The 25801-nt window shown below is 34.5% G+C and overlaps 1 protein-coding gene across 1 annotated transcript in view; it reads right to left on the bottom strand.

Annotated features, from left to right (window-relative positions):
• Positions 1–25801, bottom strand: part of DNAH5 (dynein axonemal heavy chain 5) — a 108666-nt gene that overhangs the window by 26304 nt on the left and 56561 nt on the right. The window contains 20 exon segments of the mRNA XM_019613825.1: positions 499–634; positions 1224–1361; positions 2198–2377; positions 3736–3939; positions 4774–4950; positions 5185–5299; positions 6897–7008; positions 7011–7127; positions 8063–8330; positions 8909–9062; positions 10971–11101; positions 12717–12886; positions 15350–15545; positions 17078–17301; positions 17887–18100; positions 20079–20201; positions 21961–22095; positions 22810–22952; positions 23423–23627; positions 24116–24292. Coding sequence (XP_019469370.1) covers positions 499–634; positions 1224–1361; positions 2198–2377; positions 3736–3939; positions 4774–4950; positions 5185–5299; positions 6897–7008; positions 7011–7127; positions 8063–8330; positions 8909–9062; positions 10971–11101; positions 12717–12886; positions 15350–15545; positions 17078–17301; positions 17887–18100; positions 20079–20201; positions 21961–22095; positions 22810–22952; positions 23423–23627; positions 24116–24292 — 3319 coding nt within the window.

Below are 25801 nucleotides of genomic sequence, written 5' to 3'. Positions count from 1 at the left end.
AAATGTTTGTTTATAAAATTAAAAATTACTTCCACGAAATAAAAGTTTCATTAACATTAATAACTACATTTAAAATTACTGACTTCTATAGTTAGAAGTCAGTATGATTTAATATTAATGTTCATTTCCTCCACGTATATCCTCTTATACAAATTTTCCTGGTGCTTCCTAACACATCACTCTATGGACTACTGACTATGAACATCAGTCAAGTTAAAATATCAGTGTCACAAGTATGTACTGCATCTTATGCAAGTAACATCTTCTGCACAGCATAGAGTATCGTATTGCAGGATTTAAACAAACTTCAGCCTGATTGCAGACTTCTCCTAGCTGTGTTTAAACAGGAAAATTAATAACAATTGCCTCAAGTTTTGCAACGAGAAACTTGAACTACAAAGGAAACATTTCAAATTCCAAATGTTTTTAGTTTTACTACACATTACAAGTAAATCAACTAATTTACTTCCAAGATCAAGGACATGAACAAATGCTTACCCACTAGCCTCTTGGTTTGCAAGGCAAATTCTTTACTTTGTTTCGTCCATCTATCTTTTTCACCTGCTAGACCACTTATTAGACTTGAAGCTGTTTGCATTTTATGCCGGCAACGATCTGCATCTTCAAGCAAAGCCTATAAAAAAACATAAACCAAGAAATACGGTCTACAGCTATATATCTGATAGGCCAGAAAAAATCTCTAAATCTAATGAAACCAGTATAACAACAGTGCAAAAATTTATTTTTAATTACATATCATATCACTTTATAGATTTGGAGGGAAAGTGACAGGGAAAAAGGACCTACTAGAAATACCTGCGATAAATATGGTTCAACCTTTTAGTATATCTCCTCATAACTTTCATGTTGGCACATATAATAAAGCATGGGTAATCAAGCCTGTTACCTATTAGTTATGGGAAAATCTGCCCAGTATTTCAAATACATTATACGTTGATATCATATATTAATAAAACTTGATATTACAGTACTGGACACTAAAATAGCACAAATAAAATATTTTTTGAAGGGATGGGAGAGAGGAAGAGGAGGAGGAGGGGAGAGAGGGATCCAGAGAGGAAGTATCCAACCACTTTTTTCCACTGTCTATCAATGCTTTTTCCAAGGAATAATGAAGAGTTATGAGGGAATACATTATGTTTTGCTCAAAGCAAGGGTGGCAACCATCTGTAACAGTCTCTTTTCTGCAAGGATACTTTCACCTGTTTTTCTCTCATGGCTTTTTCATACTCTGCCTGTACAATATCTAATTCTTCTTGCTTTGCACTCAGTTCTTCTTGAGCATTCTGCAGATCCAACATAGCTGTGGTTAGGCGGTTCTCCTGGATTGCTAAATTAGCCTGCGAAGCAAATAAATAAAATAAGTACATTCCCATATACAACATCTCAAAGCATTGGCCAAAAAGAGTTTCACTGCACTGTATTTCAAAAATCAATAGAGATTTCATGATTCATTAAAATCTTTTATTTCATTTCTATAATAAACTAACTCCTTGCAGGGAGCTGCAGTTAATTGCTCTAATGTAAATTAGAAAAACAAATAAAAAAATTTCAGGTCAAACCAGCCCTTTCCCAACAAAGGCTGGTCTGAACTGGCCTTTAGAAAGACCAGTGTCACCAAAAACTTATGCTTAGTCTAATGAAAGATACTACCGCTAACAACAATTCTTCCTTCACTCTAGGTCACCCTCATTACACTCCCATTTTGACATACTGTCAAAATCATGCCTGACCATGTTCTTCCTGACTTTCATTCTTACCTTCCAATGACTATTTAGGCCAGTTTTTCCCTAAATAACACTGATGTGTAAAGTCTCTGTACAGTCTCTTTATGAATTGAAATGCTGAACATTAAAAGAACTAGATCCTGAGTTTTTTCTTACTTAAGATAAAGCAATTGCAACTGTGAATTAAACTAGATGGCTACTTCAGACCTTCAATTCAGAAGGAGCCCAGAGGCATAAAACTGCATAATCTATTTAATGATCTTTACAGCCTATAAAAAGTAGTACATTTGATGCAAATTTCACTGTAGAGTTACTATTTTCAACATAATAAATTCCTATAGAGGCATGCACCAATTGGAATAAGACAACTGATGTTTCCAGCAGATGAAATCCTCAGTTGCACTCGGGTAGGGAGGAGAAGGAGCAAAAGTGTGTATGCTGCTTATTACCTTTAAGGGTAATACTTCTTTGTTGATGGAAAAAAATACAGCCATAGCTTTGGTCCACGAGCAAAGCCCAGCAACATTTCCACATACTCTCTTCGCTGTCTCAATGTTGTAGTCCACCATTTCAAAATAAGGGCTCAGAAGCTCTACCACTTCTTCATTAATGGTGTCCTTTGGAAATTGCTAAAAAATATACAAGTAATACAAGCAAACTACGCAAATATGTATTTTAGCACAAATAAAACACTACCAGAATCAAAAATGTTAATTAAAAACAGCTAATATGAAGTTGTCTATCTTGTGCATATCTGGGAGATTTCCAAAGACATTTTACTCCATTCTATTTTCTTATAAAATTGAAAGAGCTCACTTTCATTTCTGATCGTCTTTATCTCATCTGTTAATGTTATACAAACTAGCAGTCAAGTATGAAATATCACTGAGATTCTCTTTGATATTCCATTTCCCTTAATACTGAATAAATAAAAATCTTCTAAAAGAGAGGATTAACAGGCAAACATTCTATGAGATAGTCCTTTCAAAGAGTAGCCAGCTTCCCTTTAAATTACCTTATCTCATTAGTACAATGTGCTTCAATTTTAATTGTTTTGACAGTTTTTTTTTAAGCAATGCCTTTTCTATGTTCATCCCCATAGCTTCCAACTTTATACTAGAAATTTTGACCAACAGATATTCTATTCAATTATCTATCTTCAAAGATTTATTTACAAAGTATAATAAAAGTATATCCTTGAAACTGAAAAATAGCTGTTCCCTGTGCATAAACAATAAAACCTTGAAGAATTTCAGTAAACAAAAATCCTCACATGAATAGATGCAACATGAACATCATATAAATAGCATCCATGGTACTATGAACCAAACAAGTTTGTATGGTCAGGCCATTCATCTGCGATTTCCCACTGGACCAGAAACAGTGTGATTATAAATGTAGAAATGCACTACTATTTTATAGGGATGTTTTAACCAAAATATACACTTCAAGATGAGAACATCATTTCACCAAATGCAGAAATCAGGTTATTATGTTCAGTGGTACAGTACAACATAAGGAATTCTCAGAGTAGATTAATACAAATATTAATAGTTTAAAATATGGACTAGTGTAGATTTATACACCAAATACTCACTCCATTTCTACAGACATGATACAAAGTGAAAATCTCAAATTTCAAAAAATTCTGATTTTATTTATCCTAATAATCACTGATTTTGTGTATGCCACTAAACATGTTACAATGCTCAACAGGTAGGAAAAAAAAAAATTCTGATTAGCTCTAAGCAAACAGGCAAGTAATTTCATTTCCTTACTTAGGAGAAGCTATAACTGACTTATGACCTGACTTTCCCACATGGATTTGAGTTTTATTTAATTATATCATACATTCAAGCCCTTGACATTTCAGATTTCTTGCATGCCTGATTTCTCTTGCACATTTGTTCTCTTAGGAACACCAAAGAAAATATTTTCCCTATTGTCTTAGGTTAAAATGACACTAAACAGAAGGTTACACAAATACCTGTAGGTTCTGTAAAAAGTTCCCTGCTGTCATCAGTTTCAAAGATTCTTGCCATGATGGGGTGGTACAGCTCTTCTCCTGATCAATTTTTACATTGTTCAATTTTCGTTGGAAAAGCAGTAACACACAGTCCATGATACGCATAATAAGGTGAGGAGGCCGACCAAGTGTTCGGACCGTGGCAATATCTGCAGGCTTTATTGTCTACAAAATTAAAACAAAAGACAAGGCAAATACTGTTATTATTTATTAAATAAGGAAAAAGGTCACCAATAGCATTAACCCACTTCAGAAGAAGAAACTTATTTCTCTTGATTTAAAATAATCTTATCTCTCAGAAGCATGAAGCTGTGCAGACCCTTCAGCTATAATTTTACTACTACCTCATAGCAACTGCTAGGAAACAGCAGCTCAGCCACCTTACAGCAGCACCTAAATTCTTAAAATGACTCCAACCTAGGAAGACAGAAATATTCTGAAATTTTATCTTCTTTTTCTATTTTAATGTAAACCTATTCACACAAGAAACTCAGTCTAGAAAGGAAAGTGCATTCAGTTGATAATTGGTAGGTGCATCTCTGCATCTTCTACTTTATTGTTCTGAACAAGTTTCTGATGTGGAAGTAAGCTTTTGAGAAAATTAAATAAATCATAATAATGTATGAAACCTGTACCTTAATAAAATATGTCAAAATCAGTCAAGAGTGCAAATGCAAATCTAACACCATAACTTGTACACTTGATTACTGGCACATTATCAACCAACACAACACAGCAAAAAATACATCAACCAGAGTTTCAATTGAAAATTAAAATTGCCCACTTACTGAACAACCGATTGCCCATTTTGGATTTGGCGTTTGGGTGGAAAAAGACAAAGAAAACTAAACCTAAACAACCTCAAGATAGATCTATTTGTATACATCTTCTGCCAATCATGGAGTTACACAGGACATCTGAAACCTTACATGTTTTCAAAGGACAACATTTTATTAGGTGGAAAAAATGTTATACTCAGTGCAAGGTTTTAGTACCAACCTGTAAGGCTGCTTCTGCCTCTTCCAAAGCAGGCTTAGCAGCTTCTAACTTTTCTTCAGCAATAGCTTTGTCAACTGAGATGCTGTCCACAATAGCTTGGGCTTTGTCTTTCACTTTCTGAACTTCAGCCTTCACCTTCTCAGCAGCCTGTGCTTTTACAGTAACTTCCTTCAATACCTAAAGAGAACATTCACAAACAACGTATAAGGAAAATACCTCACTGAAAGAATCTATATTTTCATTGTAACATTTGATCTGTTGAATTAACCAGAATGTTTAAAAAAAAAAAAGATGGGTTTTCCTGTCACCTTTTTAAGCTTCTATTATTGCTTCTTTTCCCACAACTTAACTTCCTTTTACACACATACACAAAAAAAATTAAGTGCAATATGCTTTAATGTCTGTACATACCATGTCAGCTTTTTCATTAGCAATCTGAAGTTCTTTTTCTTTTATCTCCAGCTCTTTGCTTAGAGCAGCCACTGACTCAGAGGCCTCTTTCAACTTTTCCAGCCCAGTATTAACTCTGGAGTTAAAAAGAAAAAATAAAAATAGAAAGTACACAATTCCTTTTATAATTTACATTTTCCATTCCAAAACATTTCATTGGTAGAATGAATCAGATGGATTTAATACCAAAATCTGTCTTATACAAAAAAATAAAATTTCTTCAGAAACTTTCACATACACTTCTGTTGTTTTCAGAATCAAGAAAGTAAACAATAAACAATTCTTTCAAAAAAACATATGACGTGAAATGTTCCACACTTCTAACTCAAATTGAATGACTTCATTATCACATTAAAATCCTAAATGTTGGCTCCATTTATGTCAATGGTCCTGCTGAGCTCCAACCTGATACTCTCATAGGACTGACTCACAACAGAAAGCATTTTGTGATCACTAGAATCCTGAGAATTTTTGAGAAATCCTGAGATTTCTCAAATCACTATTTCTATTTGAGGATATTCAAAAGGTTAATAAAATCAAAACATCAAAATCAAGACCAAACAGGAAAGATTAACAGGAAAATAGCAACAAGTTGACACTTCTCTCATTAAAATGCCTTCAAAAATGTTGTTTTTGTTTTTTTTTTCCAAAATCAAAGTACTCATATACAGGCTCTTCAAGCAAGTTTATCTGTAATCTAGAAAAACAGACATTTGGAACTGCAGAGTCAGAAAGAATTACAAATGTAGCAACTTCAAAGTCTAAGCAGGACAGGAACAGGTTAACAATATGTAACAGATAAAGAATAATATATGCTAAAGCCCTTCAGTCTATGCAATTAAGGTGAAGTGAAACAAATTTATGAGTATGGAATAATCTGGTGCATTTTAACTTCAGAATGTGTAAGGCTGGGTTAGAATCTCCCATTTTATAACTCTTCACTGATACCATGAAGATTATTAACTCAATTTGACTTCGAAGACAAAGAGTGTTTCAAAGTGAAATAAATTAGTCTGAGTATTTCTTAAAGGCTTTTAGAATTTTGTGCTAGTCGTTCACAATCAAGAAGATAGGTTTTCTTAAGGGTGATGCCAACTGATACATTTACAATTTCACATTCTATTTGAGTATTTCTCACATAACATTAAATCTGCAAACAGATCGTAGTTTAATAAAGTGTTTGAACGCATAATTAATATATCAAAAACACTTAAAAATCCATAAGCAAAGGTTCAATAATCTAAGTTACACTTAGTGATGACAAAACCAAAAATGCCAGGATTCTTTTTTACCCATTCATATCAGAAGAATACAACTGTTCAGCAGGAAAACAAAAATTGTTCTTAGGTAAACTGAATTTTATTGTGAATTTGTTATCAGATAACATGTAAATATCTTGCTTTACTCATAAAAATACATATTAATAGTTTATATTCATATCTTTCTACCACCATGTTCTTCAGTGCATCACTACCCTTGATTCTTCAAGCTACGCATCAAGAGCATCTCTAATATTTTTTCAAGTAACACCTTTATACTATTTTAGGAAACTTCGAAGAAAACTTTTGTTATGCAACGAGACCAGGCAGGCATTGAAATAAGTACATCAGAATATCTGAGAATAATCTGAGGGAGAAAACAACAAAAAGACAGCAGTAAACTGAGCAGTATACCTGTTTGCAAATATCTGTAGTTCTGCACGTTTTTCTTCGTATGTAGTTTTATAACCCTGAATAAAAGACAAATAGGATTTGGGAGTCACATGTGTAGAACGTCTATATCTTGAAAGTAATCAGAACACTTCTCTGCTACTCCATCCTGGAATGAGCCCATACACTGTACAATTTCTCTCTTTGTCTCAGCGGTGCAGTCCATATCATATGAGGACAGGAAATGTTCAGATACTTAGAAAAAGAAGAAAAGCATAAATGTAAGTAAATCTTCAAGAAGTACTTTTAGTTTATAAACAAAGCAATCAATATACACACTACATATCATGACAAGCAGAACTGTTTCACCTAATTTAAATCTTCATTTGCTATAAGTAATTGATCTGCCCATCACTTAGGTATATTTAGCCCAATATGTGTCTAAACTTTAAACAGCATTACACTTTTAACACTTCCCCATCCAATATTTTGTCATTTAAATGATAGTATTGATTACACCAGGTAATAGCTCCATAGAAGAGAATACCTTTGGAAGAAAAGTCTTCATACTGAAATTATTGGCAATATGAGATTCATCATTGTCTTCTATAAATTTAATTTTGAACATAAAGAAGAATTACCAGTCAATTTATTGACAGCTGTGACATGGGAAATGCTTTTATATTGCTTCAGTAGGTACAATGCCAAGCTCACATAGCTTCTCTAGCTTTCCTCAATTTGCATGAGCAGATTCTTAAATTATTCCATACATCTCTGTAAAAAATGTATAGCCAAGGATCTGGTATCCTTTAATTTCCAAAACGTGCATCTACTTCTCTGTGAAACTGTCCAACTGCTAGCTACCATGAATTGATTAACCACAGCATCTCTCTGGCTCTCATCACAGGCATAGTCACCAAGTATCTTTGGTGGTATTTTGCTTTCTTTAATAATGCTTTAAGTCATTTTTAAGGAGAATTTTTCTTCTTCATATCCTTTCTTCTGTCAAAAGCATTTCAGCAGTTTAATACAGCAAAAAGAAAACATTCATATCCAAATTTTGAACTAAATAAATTTATTCTGCCAGTGTGCTGACAAAACAAGCTTTGTTTGCTTTCAAAGCATTTAAAAGAACTTAATAACCACGAATCTCAGAATTAAATAACTGCAAAGAAAAAACCTACACCTACCAGCCACTAGAGCATCCTTAGGCCACTGGCTGAACCAATCTATTGTGCATCCAGAAATGAGGGCAGGGAATTTTAAGGCCCTGTTTCGGAACTTTTCACCTATTGGTGAAAAGCAAAGAACCACATGAAGGTTCTGACGGACTCGAGTCATGAAGTAGTCATACAGAATCTCACTGGTTGGAGGCCTACGTGGATGTTCCTTCTTGAAGGTTGTTATGAGGTCACTCAGGATTTCATCTGTTTCATCACGAGCAAATAAGTTTGACACCTTTGAGAAAAGAGAAGGTTTTTTTCATGTTGTAGAAGATGATCCAAAGGAAAATATATAAATATATGATTGATTTAATATATAGCCTTCCAGAAAGGAACACTCACTTCAGACACAGAAGTTCTTAGGACTCAACCCACTTTTTTTACACAAGAACTCTTTTCTGAACTGACTCTGTTAAAAACACTGAAATCTAACTTGCTGTAAAAGTAAAATCTGTTCTTCCACATGAAAAATAAAGCAAAAATAAAAATAAAATAAAATGCGAACAAAAAAAGCCATCCTACCCATCCTGAGCACAAATTTTCCATATAAAAAATAACTGCAAATTAATGAGATTTTTAATCTCATATAATTTTGATAAGCAACAGTGATGTTCCCTAAGTTGCAATTTTTTTTTTTTTTTTTTTTTAGTTGTTATCATGTTCTGGACAGTTTATCAACACTTAGGAGGGTCTGACTAGACAATTTCTTTGTACGGTATGATGATGAGCATTCATTAAAATACATTCTGTTATTTTGCTTCAGAATTATAAAATTAAAAAAGCAATGAAAAAGATCATAAGAATGTATCCTACCTCTCCTGATGATAGAACATTATTCAAGTATTCCAAGAAAGACTCATCTTTGACCTCATTGTCTGTAAAGAGAAAACATATGCCTTTCCCGTCCAATCCTGAAGTTCTGTACAGAATTTTCAGATCTTCCATCAAGTTTGAAGTGTTGTACGAACTACAGAAGAAGAGTCATATTAAGGTTCACTCCCTTTAAAAAAGGTTTCTGGGTAAAACAAAAATAACTAGAAAACTTAAATAAGAAATAATTTCTTGGAACACAAGGAAGGCACAGTGCACTGCTGATAAATAATATGGCACTGGAAGGAAATTGAGTCAGTTTTCAAAGACTACAATTTTAAAAGACATTATATGAGAAATATGCCACCAAATCCGATGCATATCAAGGAATGGTTCATAAAGGCAAAATAGCAGAGCTGATAAAAGTGTGTCATCTCAACAAAATATTTCATAGAAAGTTAAAACTCAAAAGGACTGTTATAAAAGCTAGTTACATAATAGCAAATCTGATTGCAAAAAAAAATCAAAACTGTTTCCTGATGGTGAGTTTGTTAAGCAATATGGCTCAACTTGACATTTTTATTAGAGGCACTGATAACAAATATGACACTGTAGAAATGGCTTCTTTGGCACCAGTAAAAGACATAACTAAATCTCCTGATTTGTAGGAAGCAGTAAAAAAAATAACTTAAAGCAATTTTCTTTAACCTTTGCCATCATATCTGGTATAGCTACCGACGGTGCCCCAGTGATGGTTGACAAATGACGACACAATTACTCTCCAGTGCCTCGCCTTTCATGAAATATCACTGCATCAAACATCAAGAAAATCTATATGCAAAAACTTTAAAAATTGATAATGTCATGTCAATCATCACCAAAGCTGTGAATTATGTAAAGTCCAAGGCGTGAATCATCAACAGTTCTAGGAGCTCCTTAGGAGTATGGATTCTGATTATGAGGAACATCATTTATTCTTCCAAAGCAAGGTGGCTAAGTAAAGGTAAAATGCTAAAAATTCTTTGTGATTTACAAAGTGCAATTAAGCCATTTATGGAATCAAAAGGAAAATTTGTGCCAGTACGTGAAGATTAAAAATGCCTCCCGGATTTAGCATTTTTGGTGGATATGATCACTCATTAAAATGAGTTAAATGTGTTTTCAAGGTGAAAATCACCTTATCTGTGCTTATATGTTTCAGACTACAAGAGCGTTTGAAATTCAACTATTTATGGCAAGTTCAAGTTACTGCAAAAAATTTCATGCTTTCTGATATTTTGGCTATGCTTAGTCCTATGAACAATGAAAAACATGCAGGTGTACTTTGATACAGGAATTTAAGAGTAGGTTTCAAGATTTACAAAATATTGTCTTTTTTTTTTTAATATTTGTGACTGCATTGTCAGTCAAAATATATACATAACTTGCAAATTTTCACATGGAATATATAGAGTTGCAAACAGACATCCAGCTGAAAGAAAAAATTCAGTCATGTCTCTTTACCAGGCTTTCATAAGCCCTATCTTACCAGAGAAAAATATTCCTCACTTCATATTCATGACTTACTTGCGTCATTACTTTTTGGCAGTACTCACATTTGTGAACAACTATTGTCAAGATGAAGCAAACAAAGAGTAATATTTCATTAAAAATCTCTGAAAAACACCTTGAGATCTAACTAAAAATGGCAATCGCTACCATCAAACCAGCCCAATGCATTAGTCTTACAAAAACAAGGTCAAACATCAAACAAGCATAGTTTTATGCTTTTTGTTGCTGGGTTGTTTTTTTTTTTACATTCTAATAAAAAATACATTAAAAAATAAACTCTGTTACTTCTATACATTAAATCTATTGTATATTTTACATGTGGCCCAAGGCAGTTCCTGTTTGCTCAGTGTAGCCCAGAAAAGCCAAAACATTGGACAATCATGCTCTAAGCAATAGCACTCGCCCCTCACCCTATGTTGTGCTTATTCTTTTTCCCACTGCAGAGACTGGGAGCATTTATAGAAGAATTTCAATGTGTAAGTACTTAGTTGCTTAAATTTTAGTTTACACTTACCGAGTTAACATGATCTGGAATGTATCGTAGCCAGCTATGAACGATGCTAGTCTTGTCAAGCTTTGCTTTCCAGAGCCACCAACTCCAACTAAAAGAGCATTTCCACGAGGAGTACGAATCACTCGAGAAATCTGTATAAGATTACAGTCATTTATTGCTGAAATGTGTAACAGTTACACACCCAAAAATCCAGTGCTACTGCAATAATAAAATTATATTAGAAATGCAGAACAAACCAAAATTTTAAGTTTGCATTCAAGGATGCTATACTACTATTAATATACCTATGAGCATTTTCACTTTGAAATATTTTCTGTAAACCTTGCAATAGCAACCACTTTATTCCATCACTGCAAACTTTCAGTTATCAACTACCAAAAAGCACAAAAAAACCTCAGCAGTGATGGGCTACACCCATCACACCAATAAGCAATTTGAAATACCTACTTGCATTTCCTGTAACTCACTTTTTCTCACATAAACTTCCCGCAGTTTTCAATCATATATGTCATTTATTTAGCACAACATACTTACTTTTTTCATAGGTTAATGTTTACAAGAAAAGATAAAATCAAATACAAAGGTTTCTTTTAAGCATAGATAGAATTTAATTCAAGAAAGAAAAATAGATTTGAATACAACCCTTGTACTACTTCAATTATGTCTTCTAATTCTTTTCCTGGCAGAGGCACACAAACAGTAAATTCAGAAACTTTGTTCTCTGGTAATGATATTATTCAACCTTAACTCATTTAAGTGATGCCACATCAGCTCAAATTAGGCACTACATAGTAAGGTAATCCATCTTTCTCTTAGAGGCTGTCTCAACTCTTGCTAAGGCGTAGAGCTCAGAGCTGAAGAGCTGTAAATGCTGCTTTCAAGAATATGGGATCAGAAAAGCACTATCTAATATTTTGTCCAAGAGAACAGTAAGATAATATTGCCAGTAGTTATCATCGAGCTAAGCAGAGAAGACATTCTTTAAGACAGAAAAGACAGGTTAAAAACAACAACAAAAAAAAGATAGGAATAAAGCAGAAACTTAATACTAAGTGTGATGATAGTTTAACAATCTACCTAAAGAATTTGTGAGCAGAAAATCATCTACTTTGCAGGCAAGATCTTAAAACAAAGAGTCCAATCTTACAAACTGACAAGAATCCAAAATAATATTCAGTTCTTAAATTTTTATAAGAAATACCGAAAAACTCACTGTGACACTGAGAAATAGTAGTTTTTCTCAGTTAGAAAAAGAGAAAGGGAAAAGGAAAAAGGGAAAGGAAAAGGAAAAAGGAAAAAGGAAAAGAAAACAACCTGCTTCCCTTTTGTAAGAAGCTTATTCAAAGGAAGTTTGGAATACATTTATTCCTAACTCTGATGTGCATACTCCTTCATCAGCAGCCAATTATGTCCTAATTTGATTTTTATTTCACTCATTCCAAAGAGAGGAAATGCTCTCAGAAGAATTAATAAGAAGAAACATTGAAAAATAGTTAGAATACTTCGGAACATGACCTCACTAGACATAAAAGACAGAATTGTTCCATCCGAGGATGAGCTGAGTTTTTAATACTTAGTCAGAAGGTGAAAGACAAAATAGCAAAAAATGACCTGCTTCAATAATAGAAGTAATTTACCTTGATTTGTGAATACCTTCATTCATTTTGAAACACAATTGTCCTCAGCACATATGAATTCAAGTGAAAAAGAGCAACTGCAATAATAAATTGCAAAGCAAGATTGTACCTTTACTAGGTGAACCATAGCATCCTCAAAGAAAACCATGTCCATTCCAGTGCCACGGACATTCTCATTGTATGTTTGTAAAAACATATTTAAACGATTCCGTAGCTGACGAAAGCAGTAAACTGGCTCATAAATTTTGGGAATCCTTAAATCAACTTCTGATTTTTCTCCTAGAACAAAAAGCATGTAATGAAACCTCAGCAGTTCAAATGACTGAGGGAGTTACAATGTAGGTAAAATCAGTAAGGGAAGTTAGCTGAAAGACTCTGAGCATTCAAAACTAGTTTTATTATACATAATATTTCATATTAGATATACATATAACAGTGCTGCCTATACTTTCCTATACAGAACAACAGTCCTTCTTTCTCTGACTCCGAAACCTGAATAGTGAAAATCTGAAAACAACATCGATGCTAGAAGCAAGAGTAGCAATGGAGAATAAAGGAAAATAAATGTTGTAGTTAAAAATTGCAATTTTTTTTTTTTGTAATGGAAATATATTATAAGCCCTTAAATTCATTTCAGTGGTTAAAAAAATTTACTAATAAAATGAATCATTTAAGCATGCAAAGAAATGTATATTCACTGTGAAAAGGCATACGCTTGCTTCAGCAAGGGATCTGAAAACCACATAGTGCTTTCGACACTTCCCAGTCCAGAGAAAAGGAGGAAATTGCGTTATCTCACATTTCCATTCATAAGCATCAATCATGCCTATAGGAGACCAGCCTTTCACTAGTCAAAATTGTTACAGCAAACAGGATCACAGAATGGCTGAGATTGGAAGTGACTTCTGAGGCCATCTGGTGAAATAACTAGCTCAGTTAGGGCCACTTCAAACACAGGAGCATGTCTAGACAGTTTTTCAGCATCTGAATATTTGAATAATCCAGATGTAAATAAGTTTCTTAAAAGTTGAATGAGACATTTAAAAAACTTACTCAGATATTGATAAGGAACTAATAGGGAATACAGCAAGGAGTTAAACAGTAGTGATGTTTTTACATTTTTGAACCATTTAAGAGAATGATGCCAGTTTAATCGTGTTCCTGCAGTTTTATTATTAATGACAAAAGACAGCATGATCAAGTACCAGACCTAAAAAAGGGCAGACATTTAAATTATTTACAGAGGCAGCAATGGAAATATATTGTTTTAAACTCTTCTCTAGCTCCAAGATTCAGAATTCTAACTACTAAATTGCAAAATCAAAGCTTATTGATAAAAAACACATTTGAACAGCTTGAGGATTGGTAGAACTCTAGCATCTCTAACGACTTTTGTGAAGCTAAGATCTGAAGGTTGATGTTTGAATTACTTCATCTCAGATCTCTCAGGGATGAATATGTTGCAGCAGTACAAACCAAATAAATACGGGGCATGTATGTCAACTTATCTCCAGTCTGAGCACATTATTCAAAGTTGATGTTAGATGAATATTCTATGCATTTAAGAGCTCAGAAACCCAGTTCTTGCTGTTATATTTCACAATAATGAGCAATACTAAATTCCATTACAGGGACAATTAAAACAAAATAACCGTTTTTATGCTTATCTCGTAGAGTCAAAACAGGAAGAGGTTCTCAAGACTGCCAAACGTACTGAAGACAAAACACACCCTTTCCAAACAGAGGCCTTCTACTTTGTATTTTCATGAAATTTCATTCCAGATGAAGTATTACTGGGGCAAATGTAGTTAAATAGTAACAAACGCTAGTCTGAGAAATACGTGCTTCTTTTCACATTCATTTTTCAAATTAATGTAATACTTCCTAGTTTAAATTTCCACATTAAAAGTCACTCTTCAGTCACTCAGTATGTATTCTGACTTACATTTCAGTCTTCTCTCTCTATCCTTTACTCTCTTTTTGTCACTCCTTTCAACTTCAATTATCCAAGAAGAGATTTAAGTGTCATTTAACCAGTTATGCCAACCTTTTGCTGCTTCCACTATCCATCAATACAATGACATGAACAGACAATTGAATCATCCAACAGTTTAATAATGATTTTCACCAAATCCTCCCAAAATTTGTTTTCTGTTCTTTTTTTTAATCTACTGAGAAGTATTCCTGGGTTATTTAGCTAGCTGGGTCTGCTGCAAAAGTTTTATTTAAAATAAACAAGAACATTGTTATAAGCCACACGCATAAACCAAGAGCTTTTACTAGTATTCCAGAGATTTTGAAATAATACTAATTCATTACAAAATAATATATTGCGTATTTTTAAAAAAGTACTGGGTAAGCTCAGTGCTACTATTCATACACCAGATCTCTGTGTTGGCTACAGTGCTATGTTTTATCTAGTATTGCAACTCAACTCAAATCATGCAACACTTCTTTCACCATTTTAGAATAAACAATTCATATTTGTTATTTGCCAGTTTTACTCACCTTGATGGAAATGGAAACAAGACCCTTCTATGCAGATTATCTGAATATAAATATGGACTTAAAACCCATAAGCATTTTCCAACAAATGGTAATATCCAGTAATAAATGTAATATCTATCTTCAAAGTCACTGGACAAGACAGCCACACTCACAGTATAACCTTACTTATCCATTTTTAAATCCTATCCTTTTCCCCACTCCTGCTACCACAATGACTATCAGAGACCACCTTACCAGTTCTTTGAGGTACATCCCTTAGGAAGTCAACAAAGAACGCATCAATTTCAGGATTCAGCAAAGTTGTCTTTCCTTGAAATTCCTCCTCAATGAGTTTTGCCACAGCTGCGTCAAACCACTTTACATCTTCCAAGGTTGTGAAACGATCAGCAATAACACTCTTACATTCATGCTTCCACAATTTTATCAGTACCTTTTTAGAAAGCAAACAAACAAAAAAATCTCCATGATTTCAATCAGGTGAGGCTTGCCAATAAAACTATGTCGATGAAAAAATGTGCTTTTTAAATATTTTTAAATCATAATAAAATAGGAAAAGAAATAGTGGTACGTTTGGTTTTAATCAGCAGAGAGATCTTAGACATCTCCATCAACCCAATAACATTTTAATTTTATAGTCAGTTAACTGTACAAAAAGCCTTTATCTAATATTCCAAACCAGAGCATATATAACTATATAAGATTTTATTTCCATAGCCCTAAGACATGCTCTACACATGGGAACAAGGGTTTATACATCAATAAACCATTTCTGTAATAACTGATTACTGTCTAAGTGGAAGTTGCTTGAAAATAATAGCATCATAGCATGAAGACGTTCACGCCAAACTCAGAAACACAGATGTCACTCCCAGTAACAAATCCAAACCAGAGGAAATTGTGTAGGTTATGTTATTATTTCACCAAATTCACTATACTTTTCAAATCCTTCTATTTGGCCAGAGGATGGAGAAGAAAACCTAACAGGTTATTAATTCTAGCAGCACTGGTTTTAATCCTACACAACGACTACGCAGTAGTAGAAAAGACTCCAAGTACTTCTTGAAAAACTCATTTGAGCCTACAGTGCTTTGTATACCTGATGCATACTATGCCAAGTCACAGAACTGATACGTAAATTCATATAATCAGATTTTGAACAATATTTACATGTAAAATCACCTTAGGGCTGTTTATTTTTGATTTTGGAAATTAAAATCAATTCTAACAATCAAATTGTAGATACAGTAGGAGGCAGGAGCTTGCTTATTCAACAACTAGGAAATTACACTAAATATTAATTGACAGTATAGCCCAGATATAAAACATTTTTTCTGTGATTACCATAACCATTGCTTTTCCAGAATTTTATGTTTCACTCCTCAAAAATCTAAATTTCTTTTCCTTAAAATACTTGAAGGAGAAATGATACATAAAGTATTTAATTTTTCTGAAGGAAAAGTGAGCTATGGAAAAAAAAGAAGAATCACTATGACTTGTTATTTCCTCTTGTTTTTAAGTTGAAAGCCAGCAGTTAGTTGTTTCACAAGTATTAGGCAGTGATTGCCAGCCTTAGGATACTAGTGGGGGAGAGGAGAAACGCTTATTTTTTTAATGAAGATATATGACTTTTCAATGAATTAAAATAAAAGTGAGTTTGCCATAATTTTCTTTGTTCTCTGCTTTTAAATAAGCATTAGCCATTTTAAATAAGCATTAGTCAGCAACAATACAAGCAGACGAAAGCTAAGCCTCTTCTGTCAAAAAAATTTAATTTATGGTCAGGAAATGAAGTTCTCATTTCAGGTGGCACTGTAAAAGCTGGACAAAAATATTCCCTCCAAAAAGATGAAAAATGTTTTCCAACCAAAAATGATTTTTTCTAATGTAATTTTAATGCCATCTAATTATACACTACCTAATTATGCACTAACTATGGCAAAACTACTGATGTGCTTTACTTACCTTTGGTTCATTGATCACTTCTGATGTAGTGTTCAGCATTCCCTGCCAAATTCTTGAGAGGTCTCGAAGGTTGAAGACATAATGGAACTTGGCGGGTGTGGGCAGCATTTTCAGCTTGGTAACCTGCCACAGCCTGCGGGTCAGCGGCACTAGCTTGGATAATATTTCTTTTACATCTTCTGAAAATCCTCTCTCACTACAATAGTGCCCTTCTCCAATTACACCTTTGGAAAAGAAAATTGCCAAATGACAGGTTTTCTAAAATTCACTACCACAACATCAAGGGCTATGATCTTTTCAAGTGTACCTGTTCCTTTTTCTTCCTTTTTTTTTAACCCCTCAGAGCTATTTTAACTTGTTGATTAGGCTTTCAGTTTTCCTTTCTCTAATCTTGATTCACTTGGTGTTACAGCATCTTGTGCCACAAACACGCCAGACATTTAGCTCTTACAAATCGTTTGTATAGTGAATCACTTCACTGAGACCACTGTGATCCTGTCTTTTTGTGAAAGCCTGGTCATTAGCACCTTGCTCTTAGCACCAATAGCACCTTTGCAATTCTCCATCACTGTCACCAAAACAACGAGCAGCCTTCATGCCATTTCTTCTTAACTCTGGCATACAGATAGATTCGGAGGTCTAACAATTTAGGGATAATGAAGGTGCAGGTGCAGAGAGATTACTGAAGGAAAAATGCGCTGGTAAGAGGGATTAAGCTTTAGTGTTAATAATAATGTTTATACATAGAGGAATAAAGAAAAAAACAACTAATATTTTCAAAAATGGATACAAAGCTGATTTTTCTTTACCAAAAATTTTGTCAATAGAAGAATTAGAAGGCAGAGTACAGTTGAACACAGAAAACTGTCTCTTGAGTCTCTGTGGAATGTCATTGCGACCTCCCCCAGGATGGATCATGGCAGCCAAAAACTGAATGTCCACAATGTTGGTAAATTCTCCAGGCTTTTCCAGATTATACAGTCCATTCTGTTCCATGAGCTGCCTAACTATCTCATTAGTGACCTGTAAAATAAGCAGGTAGTATGTAACAGAACAGAAGAAAATGGAATAGAAAACATACTTTTGTGCTTGAATGTCCCAATATAGAATATAAACATTATTTTCTCACTAAATCTCCCACTTCTGTGTTTGTTTGTTTCTGTAGAAAATGCACTGCTATGAATAAGCATATTTAGACTGTACTTTTCACTGATAACATCTATGAAGAATAAGCTTGGTGGAAGAAAAGAATTCCTGACTTAAAATTAATCCTTCTTATCTCAGTTCAGTCTCACTGGAATACTGCATGATTTCCAACACAACAGTAGTGGAAGCAGTTCCAATACTTCTCCCTTTTAACATAAAATTTCCAGTTTTCACAAGCTCAACCTCATGTATCTTTATATGTTGCATCTGATACCAAGTATTTTGATGAAACTTCCATGTGCAACAACAGCAAATACAGTTTTTCAAGCTGCAAACGTTAGATTACTTCCATAAAAAGCAATGCAAGATTCCTTTCTTCGGACATAGATGAGGCCCCCTGCTTCATCCTATAGAGAGTTTACTACGGGAATATGTTTCTCTAGAAATTCCAACATTTAGTTTCCAATGCAGTATATTTCAGAAGTACCTTATCAATGCAGATGATTACTTCAGTTTTTTTCAAAAGCAGACAGTTCTTATCTGTCACAATATTTTAATTATCACTTACACAGTCATGGTTTGTATGCCAAGAGGTTTTTTTGTCTAACTGAAGATTTTCAATTTTGTGAGCAATAAATGAATACCATTAAAAACAGTTTTAAAATTATACAGCCATGTTTCAAGAAGTACCCGACTGTCTAATTGAGCTTCCCCAGGGCTCAGTTCTAGGGCCAGTTTTTATCAGTGACCTGGATGAAGAATTGGAGTGCATCCTCAACAAATTTGCTGATGATATTAAACTGGGAGGTGCTGTTAATTCCCCGGAGTAACCAGAGGCCTTGCAGAGGGACCTAGACAGGTTGGAACACTGGGTGATTAGTAACAGCATGAACTACAATAATGGAAAATGACAAGTTTTACACTTGGGACAGAGTAATGCCAGATTCAGTCACAGATGGGAGATGAGTGGCTGGAAAGCAGCTCAGCAGGAAGAGATCAGGAGGTGCTGGTGACAGCAGCTCAGCATTAGGCAGTAGTGTGCCCTGGCCCCTGGCAGGGGCAAGCTGCATTCCAGTGTGCATTAACCACAGCAAAACCAGCCTGCCAGAAGAGATGATTCTCCCTGTATTTAGTGTTGGTGTGGCCTTGACAAGGCTATTGAATATCGTGTGTAGTTGTGGCCACCACAATATAAACAGGATGTTAAGATCCTTTCAAGTTCCCATAGGAGGACACCAGAGCTGGTAATGAGGCTGAAGGCATCATCTGTGAGGAGACACTGAGGACATTACGCTATCCAGTCTGGAGGAGAGGAGGCTCAGAGGTGACCTCACTGCTCCCTACAGCTCCCTGAGGAGGGGAAGCAGAGGGAGATACCAGGCTCTGCTCCTGGTCAATGATGGCAGAAAGGGAAGGGCACAGGACTGCTAGAGAAGTCCAGACTGTGCACTAGAAACATTTTTTTTAATCAAGAGGGTGGTCAAATGCTGAAACAGGCTTCCTAGAGAGGTGTCTGTCAGTGCTCAAGAGGTATTTGGATAATGCTCTCAGTAATATGCTTTAACTTTCAGTGAGCCATGATGATATCAAGCAGTTGGTCTAAGTGATCTTTGAAGGTCCCTTCCAACTGAACTGTTCCATTCTATTTTAACTGCTTATTTAATCAGTATATTTATTCTAATTTAGTTTATGAAAACATAGAGCTGCAAGTGTTCTTTAAAATACCCTTTAAAAATCAAGTGTACGTACCTAGTTTACTTCCCATTGGCTGATTGAAAAGGCATTTTACAGTGAAACAAAGAAAGGAAGAAAATAGCCTTTCGCATCATCTTCTTTTCTCTTTTACAAAACTAACCTGATCTCCCCATTCATTTATTACGGGCATATTCACATCATCAATGAAGACTGTCATCTTTTTGCCTGCAGGCGGACCATATGTTGTGCCCATGCGCTTGTCCACATAACTTTCTATTGTGCGCTGTTAAAAAACAATTATCAGAAAAATTACAAAGAGCACACTTTTTCGTATGAGTCACTCATTTAACCACATTACAGGTAATTATATGGTAAGTTTTTTGTTACACAGAGTTTTACAAAGGAAAATTTAGACAACACTAAGTGCTATTGGTAATAGCAGTAATCCAACTGGAACATCTGAAATGTCATGCTATACCATTAGGTTGGTATAAAATATTCCAAATATTAAGTTTAGACAACCATGCCTCAATTTCATAATTTTGAAGCCATCTCAAATTATTTTCCAGTTTCAAACTTGTCAGTTTGCTGAGCCTCTCGGTTTTAGAATGGTATTTTAACACAGTCTCAAACAAGCATGTTAATTATAACGCAAAGAAATGAGAATTCATGAGGCTTAATTTTGTATATACAAACAGTGAAATGCACTGAGAAATGGTTCAATTTCAGTGATGCCAATGAGAATCATAAAGTGTATGCAATATCTTCATCTACATTTGTATTCTACTGAACTATTTTATAGTCCATGTAGTTGAGGAGGACCTTAAATAATCATTGCATCCACTTGAGGTTTAAGAGAGGAGTACTCATCTTGAGATGGAGGGGAAAGCAAAGGAGGAGAAGTGGAGAGGAAAAGCGTAGAAGATGGGCAGTGATGCTCATCTGTTTGAAATGTCATGCCAAAGCTTCCAATTCTGAAATTCTGTTTTGTTAATACTAATTGGGCAGTATGAGCTCCACCAAAGCTTTTAGCACTACTTTTTGACTTATTTGACTGAATAATGCAAAATATAAAACTTCTAATGAATTTTAAGAATCGTTTATTGTGATACATATTCATTTTATCTATCCTCTGTCAGTTCAACCACTTGCTAGCTAGCATCTGTAATACTGAGTATAACAAATTAAATATCTGTTAATATTGCAAGATTAAACTAATAATCTGTCAGATCTGACAGGAGCGATTCATGATGATCTTTCCAGTAGACATCAATATACTACATAAAATCATAAGGTGATAATTATATTCATACACGTAAACTGAATAGACTTAATGAAATAATTTTATTTTTTTTTAGAAGCATGCTTGCCACCACTATTTTTTTCAGCTTCTCACCATGAAGCCAGCTTACAGATGACACCTCAGGCTCAGGGACAGCACTTCTGCTTACAGCACAGACAATGCTTAGGCTAGGCAGACAGAACCATAACATTCATTATATATATGCGGATAGTAGGTTAAGGAATCTTGAAATAAATCTAAGTAGCTCAGCAGAAATTTGGACAGGCAGTACAATTCAGGATTTAAGTATTCAAGGTTCTGTTTAGAGCAGCTGTGCTGCATGTGTTACTTTTTAATGAGTAACGTAATTTACTTCAAATTGCAGACAGCACAGACTTTCTGACAGATTGTTGCGGGTAGCACTTACTTCGCACATGGATTTTAGTGAAATCTAAGAAAAGTCGCTGACAGCTCTACCCAATTAGTGAGAACCAATACATCTGACGTAAAATCATTAAGTATGGTGAAGCAAATAATATGCATGTAATAGTCTAAGAATAGCTAAATAACTTGTGAGACATGGTTTACAGAAGTCTTTCAAATCAAGTGCCTTGTCCATTTAAGTAGGTAATTTTTTGTTTCTGTGCTCTTTTGCAGCTAAATAGATCACTTTCAGAAGTATCTTGCCAACAAATTCTCAATACATCTATTCATCTTTGAATCCAGTAACGTATTACTGGAAAATGAATGACTACTATACCTGGAAAATTAACGGGGTAGTTGCAGAAGAAAAATTCAAACTCTTCACCATGTGGCTTTCAGGGTTATATTTCGACATAAAACATTTGATGATAACAGTCTTTGCAGTTCCTTGCTCACCAATTAGTAGAACAGCCTAGACGAAGACAAGACAGAAGTAAGATAACACACAAGAGCGGTGTATTTTGGCAAAACCTCACTAATTCCACATATCTTCTCAACAAAGAACATGTAGAAGCAAAATAGTTAACATTTCATAGGCCATTACAGGTCTCACTTGTTAAACTTTTGCAGCAAATGGTCTTGTCACTCAATACAATTTAAAGAACAAAGGAGGAGATTAAAAAAAAAAATGATGTACTGTCTAGAGTCTCATTATTTGAAACACTTCAATCACTGGTTTTATTTACTATATCCTCCTTATTTGACACTGTTTTAGTAATGAAGGAGTTTTATTCTTTAAAAAAATGTCTATGAATTCTGTCATTGACCCATCTGGACAGAGTTCCTACCAATAGAGCCTGGTGCTATGCTATACTGTGTTCTCTCCTGAACCACTTCTGCTCCACCATGGCTACACTGCCATGTAATAATTCTCATTATTTCTGGAATACAAGGGAAGGTGGGAGGTGGGAGGGACAGGTAGTGAGAAGCTACAAAAGGCAGAGAGCAGTGAGAATAATAGAATTCAAGTATATTCACATGAATACAGCTCCAGAATCACTACTATGGTTTTTTATCACGAAAATGATGTTTTTCCCTTTCAGTAATTTCCTATTTCACTCCTGATTCAAAAACTCCATCATGCATACTATTAGCAGTACTTAGATGTGAAATGCAGATGATGTACCTTGCCCTGTTTAGCAATGGTTTCAATAAGGAAATCCATTCTCACGTTGTCAACATTTGGCACAAGAATGGAGTTATACTCTGGCGTGCTGCTACTAGGATATACATACTCTTCAACACGTGTATTCCAGTGCATCCAATTACCTAATAGCAAAGAAATAAAGTTAATGTTCATAAAAACTAGACATTTTCACTTATTTTCTATCAATTTGACTCTCTGTCAGTTCCTCTTAAGTAGAATATTCTCACTCCATAAATACAGACAAATTATCTGTCTCACTACTCTCAGACCCCTGAGAGAAGCAACGAGATCCACTGTTCCAGTTGTTTCCTAAAATTATGACAAGAACACGATTTTCCAGCTTGTCTATTTATTCATTTGATAATTCATTCACGCAGTCCATGTAGCTTTCTGTAGCAATGTTTCCACATTATGATTTCTCAAAGGGAACAGAAAAAAGCTTTATACAGTATCACTAACATAAAGTGCAACTGTAAAACAAAAAACAAGAGAAGGTAACCTACAAAAAATATATCTAAATTAATAATTGAAAAACAAAATTTAAAAAAGAAATTCTAAGTTCTACCCCAAAGTACTCAAGTGGGTAACTAACCATCAGATGCCACATAATAATCAAACATGGTATCTTCACTGCCTTCTGGAATGTAGGGAAGATCAAGCTTTATTGTTGCACAGTTTCGAAGCCAGTGCTCCATTTTGCATCTGTCTTCCAGTTCTAGTAATGCTCCTATGCTCCACATAAGAGAGAAGATATACAGCCTTTCCAAGTATTTTGCAGTCAGTTCCGCACCTTGCTCCTGAAGGATTAAGTTAATTTTTTATTTTCAATAGCCTGAAAATTCTGCTTGATAATCACTAGAAATAGCAGGTTAGAAGCCTTCGGTCATGTTTAAATTTAATGATGTCTTCATCAACAAATAGACTGAATAATTATCTAGTGGACTACAAAATAGAGAAAACGATCCAGCAAATATCCCTTTTAATGACCCATTACACTGTTTGATCTGTTTAAATTCTAGTTTATAATCCGCTAACATTTCTTCAGAAAATAAAAAAACACCCCAAAGGAAAGCTGCTGATGCATGCTTTGTGTGAAAACCAAATCCAAATGTGAAAAGCAGGCACAGCCTTACTATTGCTTTAAAATGAAAGAGAAAATATTCCTAGCAACCTGAACCTTCATTAATACTCCAAGATGCCAAAAAAATCTCCTTTTTATATAACTCCATGACTTAAAATTTTCTCCATTAGATTAAGAAAACATAAAAAATCTGCACTACTTTACCTTAGGTGGGATAAGGCCCTGCATCATATTAATGCTCTGCATAATCACAAAGGCTTCCAGCATCTCAGTCTTGCTTTGCAGAGACTGAATGCTAAAGCGATATAAGTCTGGGAATGATGAAGAGTACAGCCCACGTAGAATTTCAGCTTCTTGGAAAGAACGCCTTTTCAAAAACCCCTGTATGCATAGCAAGAAAATAAATTTTATTTCAAATGCAAGAGAATAAAGTCATCTCTACTAATTCAAAAAGTCCTACAAACATGGGAAATTGATATCTCTTGGGGAAAGTTGATTTCTCTTGTTGGAGGGCTCAGATTCCCTGCCTTTCAGGCAGAGTTTGGCAAGCAGAAGGTGGACATGGAAATAAATAATTCCTGCTGGATGTGGATACAGAAGCATAAAAAGCAGTTTTAAGCAGCAAAAAAAATAATTCTTTCAAATATTTATTTTTTAAAATCACAGCAGCTGTGATTAAACTCTGCAAAGAAAGAATATGCATTTAACAGAAGTTTTTTCTGCACAATGTTAGCTTTTAGCTGTGATAGAGAGTGCCTCAGAAACATCTGGAAGTTGCAGAGAAACAGGATTTTTCAGGGAGGATGTCTGCTGAGTGTCCATAAACTTATGCTGTGTGCTTGACTATTAGTAGTATTTTTATTGTGCATCCCTATATATGTTAAAGTGGGTAAACAAAATATAATTAAAACTGCTTTATAAGGTCACAGAATGGTATCTGTGCTTTAATGCCTTTAGCTTAAAGTTACAACCTGCTTCTTAGAGTTACTCCGAAGTCTTTTCTCTGGGTGGTAGAATTCTTTTTTATTTCCCATGAATTTATTTCCTGTATAAAATACATTCATTTTTAAAAACTTGCAGGTGCTTCTCCAAAATTCATACTAAATTTTGGAACAAATTGAAATACAGTAAATACTATTTCAACATAGCTTTTTTGGTGCACTTATGGTGTTACACTGGAACAGACTTCTAAGGGCACTTCTGGAGTCTCAGTGTATTGAGATTCTCAAAACTCAGCTGGATATCCTTTGCAACCCACTTCAGCTGACCTTTTTTGAAGTAGGCTCAACTACATAGTCTCCAGTGACCCTTTCCAACCTCAACTATTATGCACTTTTGTGATTCTCTTCCACACGTCTATTTTCATTAACTTCTGAAACTCGATTTTTCACGCCCAAAGTAAATAACTTATTACAAAGAGGCAGATGCATGAAAAAGCTTTCTGGAAACAGGTACGTGGAAAATAAAGAGCTGAAGATTAAATAGCAGCACTTTTTAAAACAGGTAACTGGAACTTGACCAGTTGTTCAGAAGATATTAAGACACAAAAGCTGATAAAATATTGTTTTTTGAAGAGGTTGATGACTTTAATCAATTTGTAAAATCTGCTTTAAAGTATATTAGACAAGAGTGCCAATGTAAAATGTTTTAGATCTCTTTCAGCAGTTGCTTACATATTTATATTTAGGTATTCATAAATTTTGACAGAAAATCTGAATATATACAGTGCTTTCTTGAGCTACCCTTATTTTTTAAATTAATTTTCAAAGTTCTTCTGTTCTTCAACCAATACTGTGTTTTCCTTCTGCATCTGAAAAATAGGAACTAAAGAAAGAAAATTCCACTTAATTCTGTTGGAAAAATCAGTAAATCCTTTAGAAGAAAGAAAGA

The sequence above is a fragment of the Meleagris gallopavo genome, chromosome 3 (genome assembly GCF_000146605.3).
Source record: "Meleagris gallopavo isolate NT-WF06-2002-E0010 breed Aviagen turkey brand Nicholas breeding stock chromosome 3, Turkey_5.1, whole genome shotgun sequence".
NCBI lineage: Eukaryota > Metazoa > Chordata > Aves > Galliformes > Phasianidae > Meleagris > Meleagris gallopavo.
This window is presented reverse-complemented; position numbering and strand designations above follow the sequence as displayed.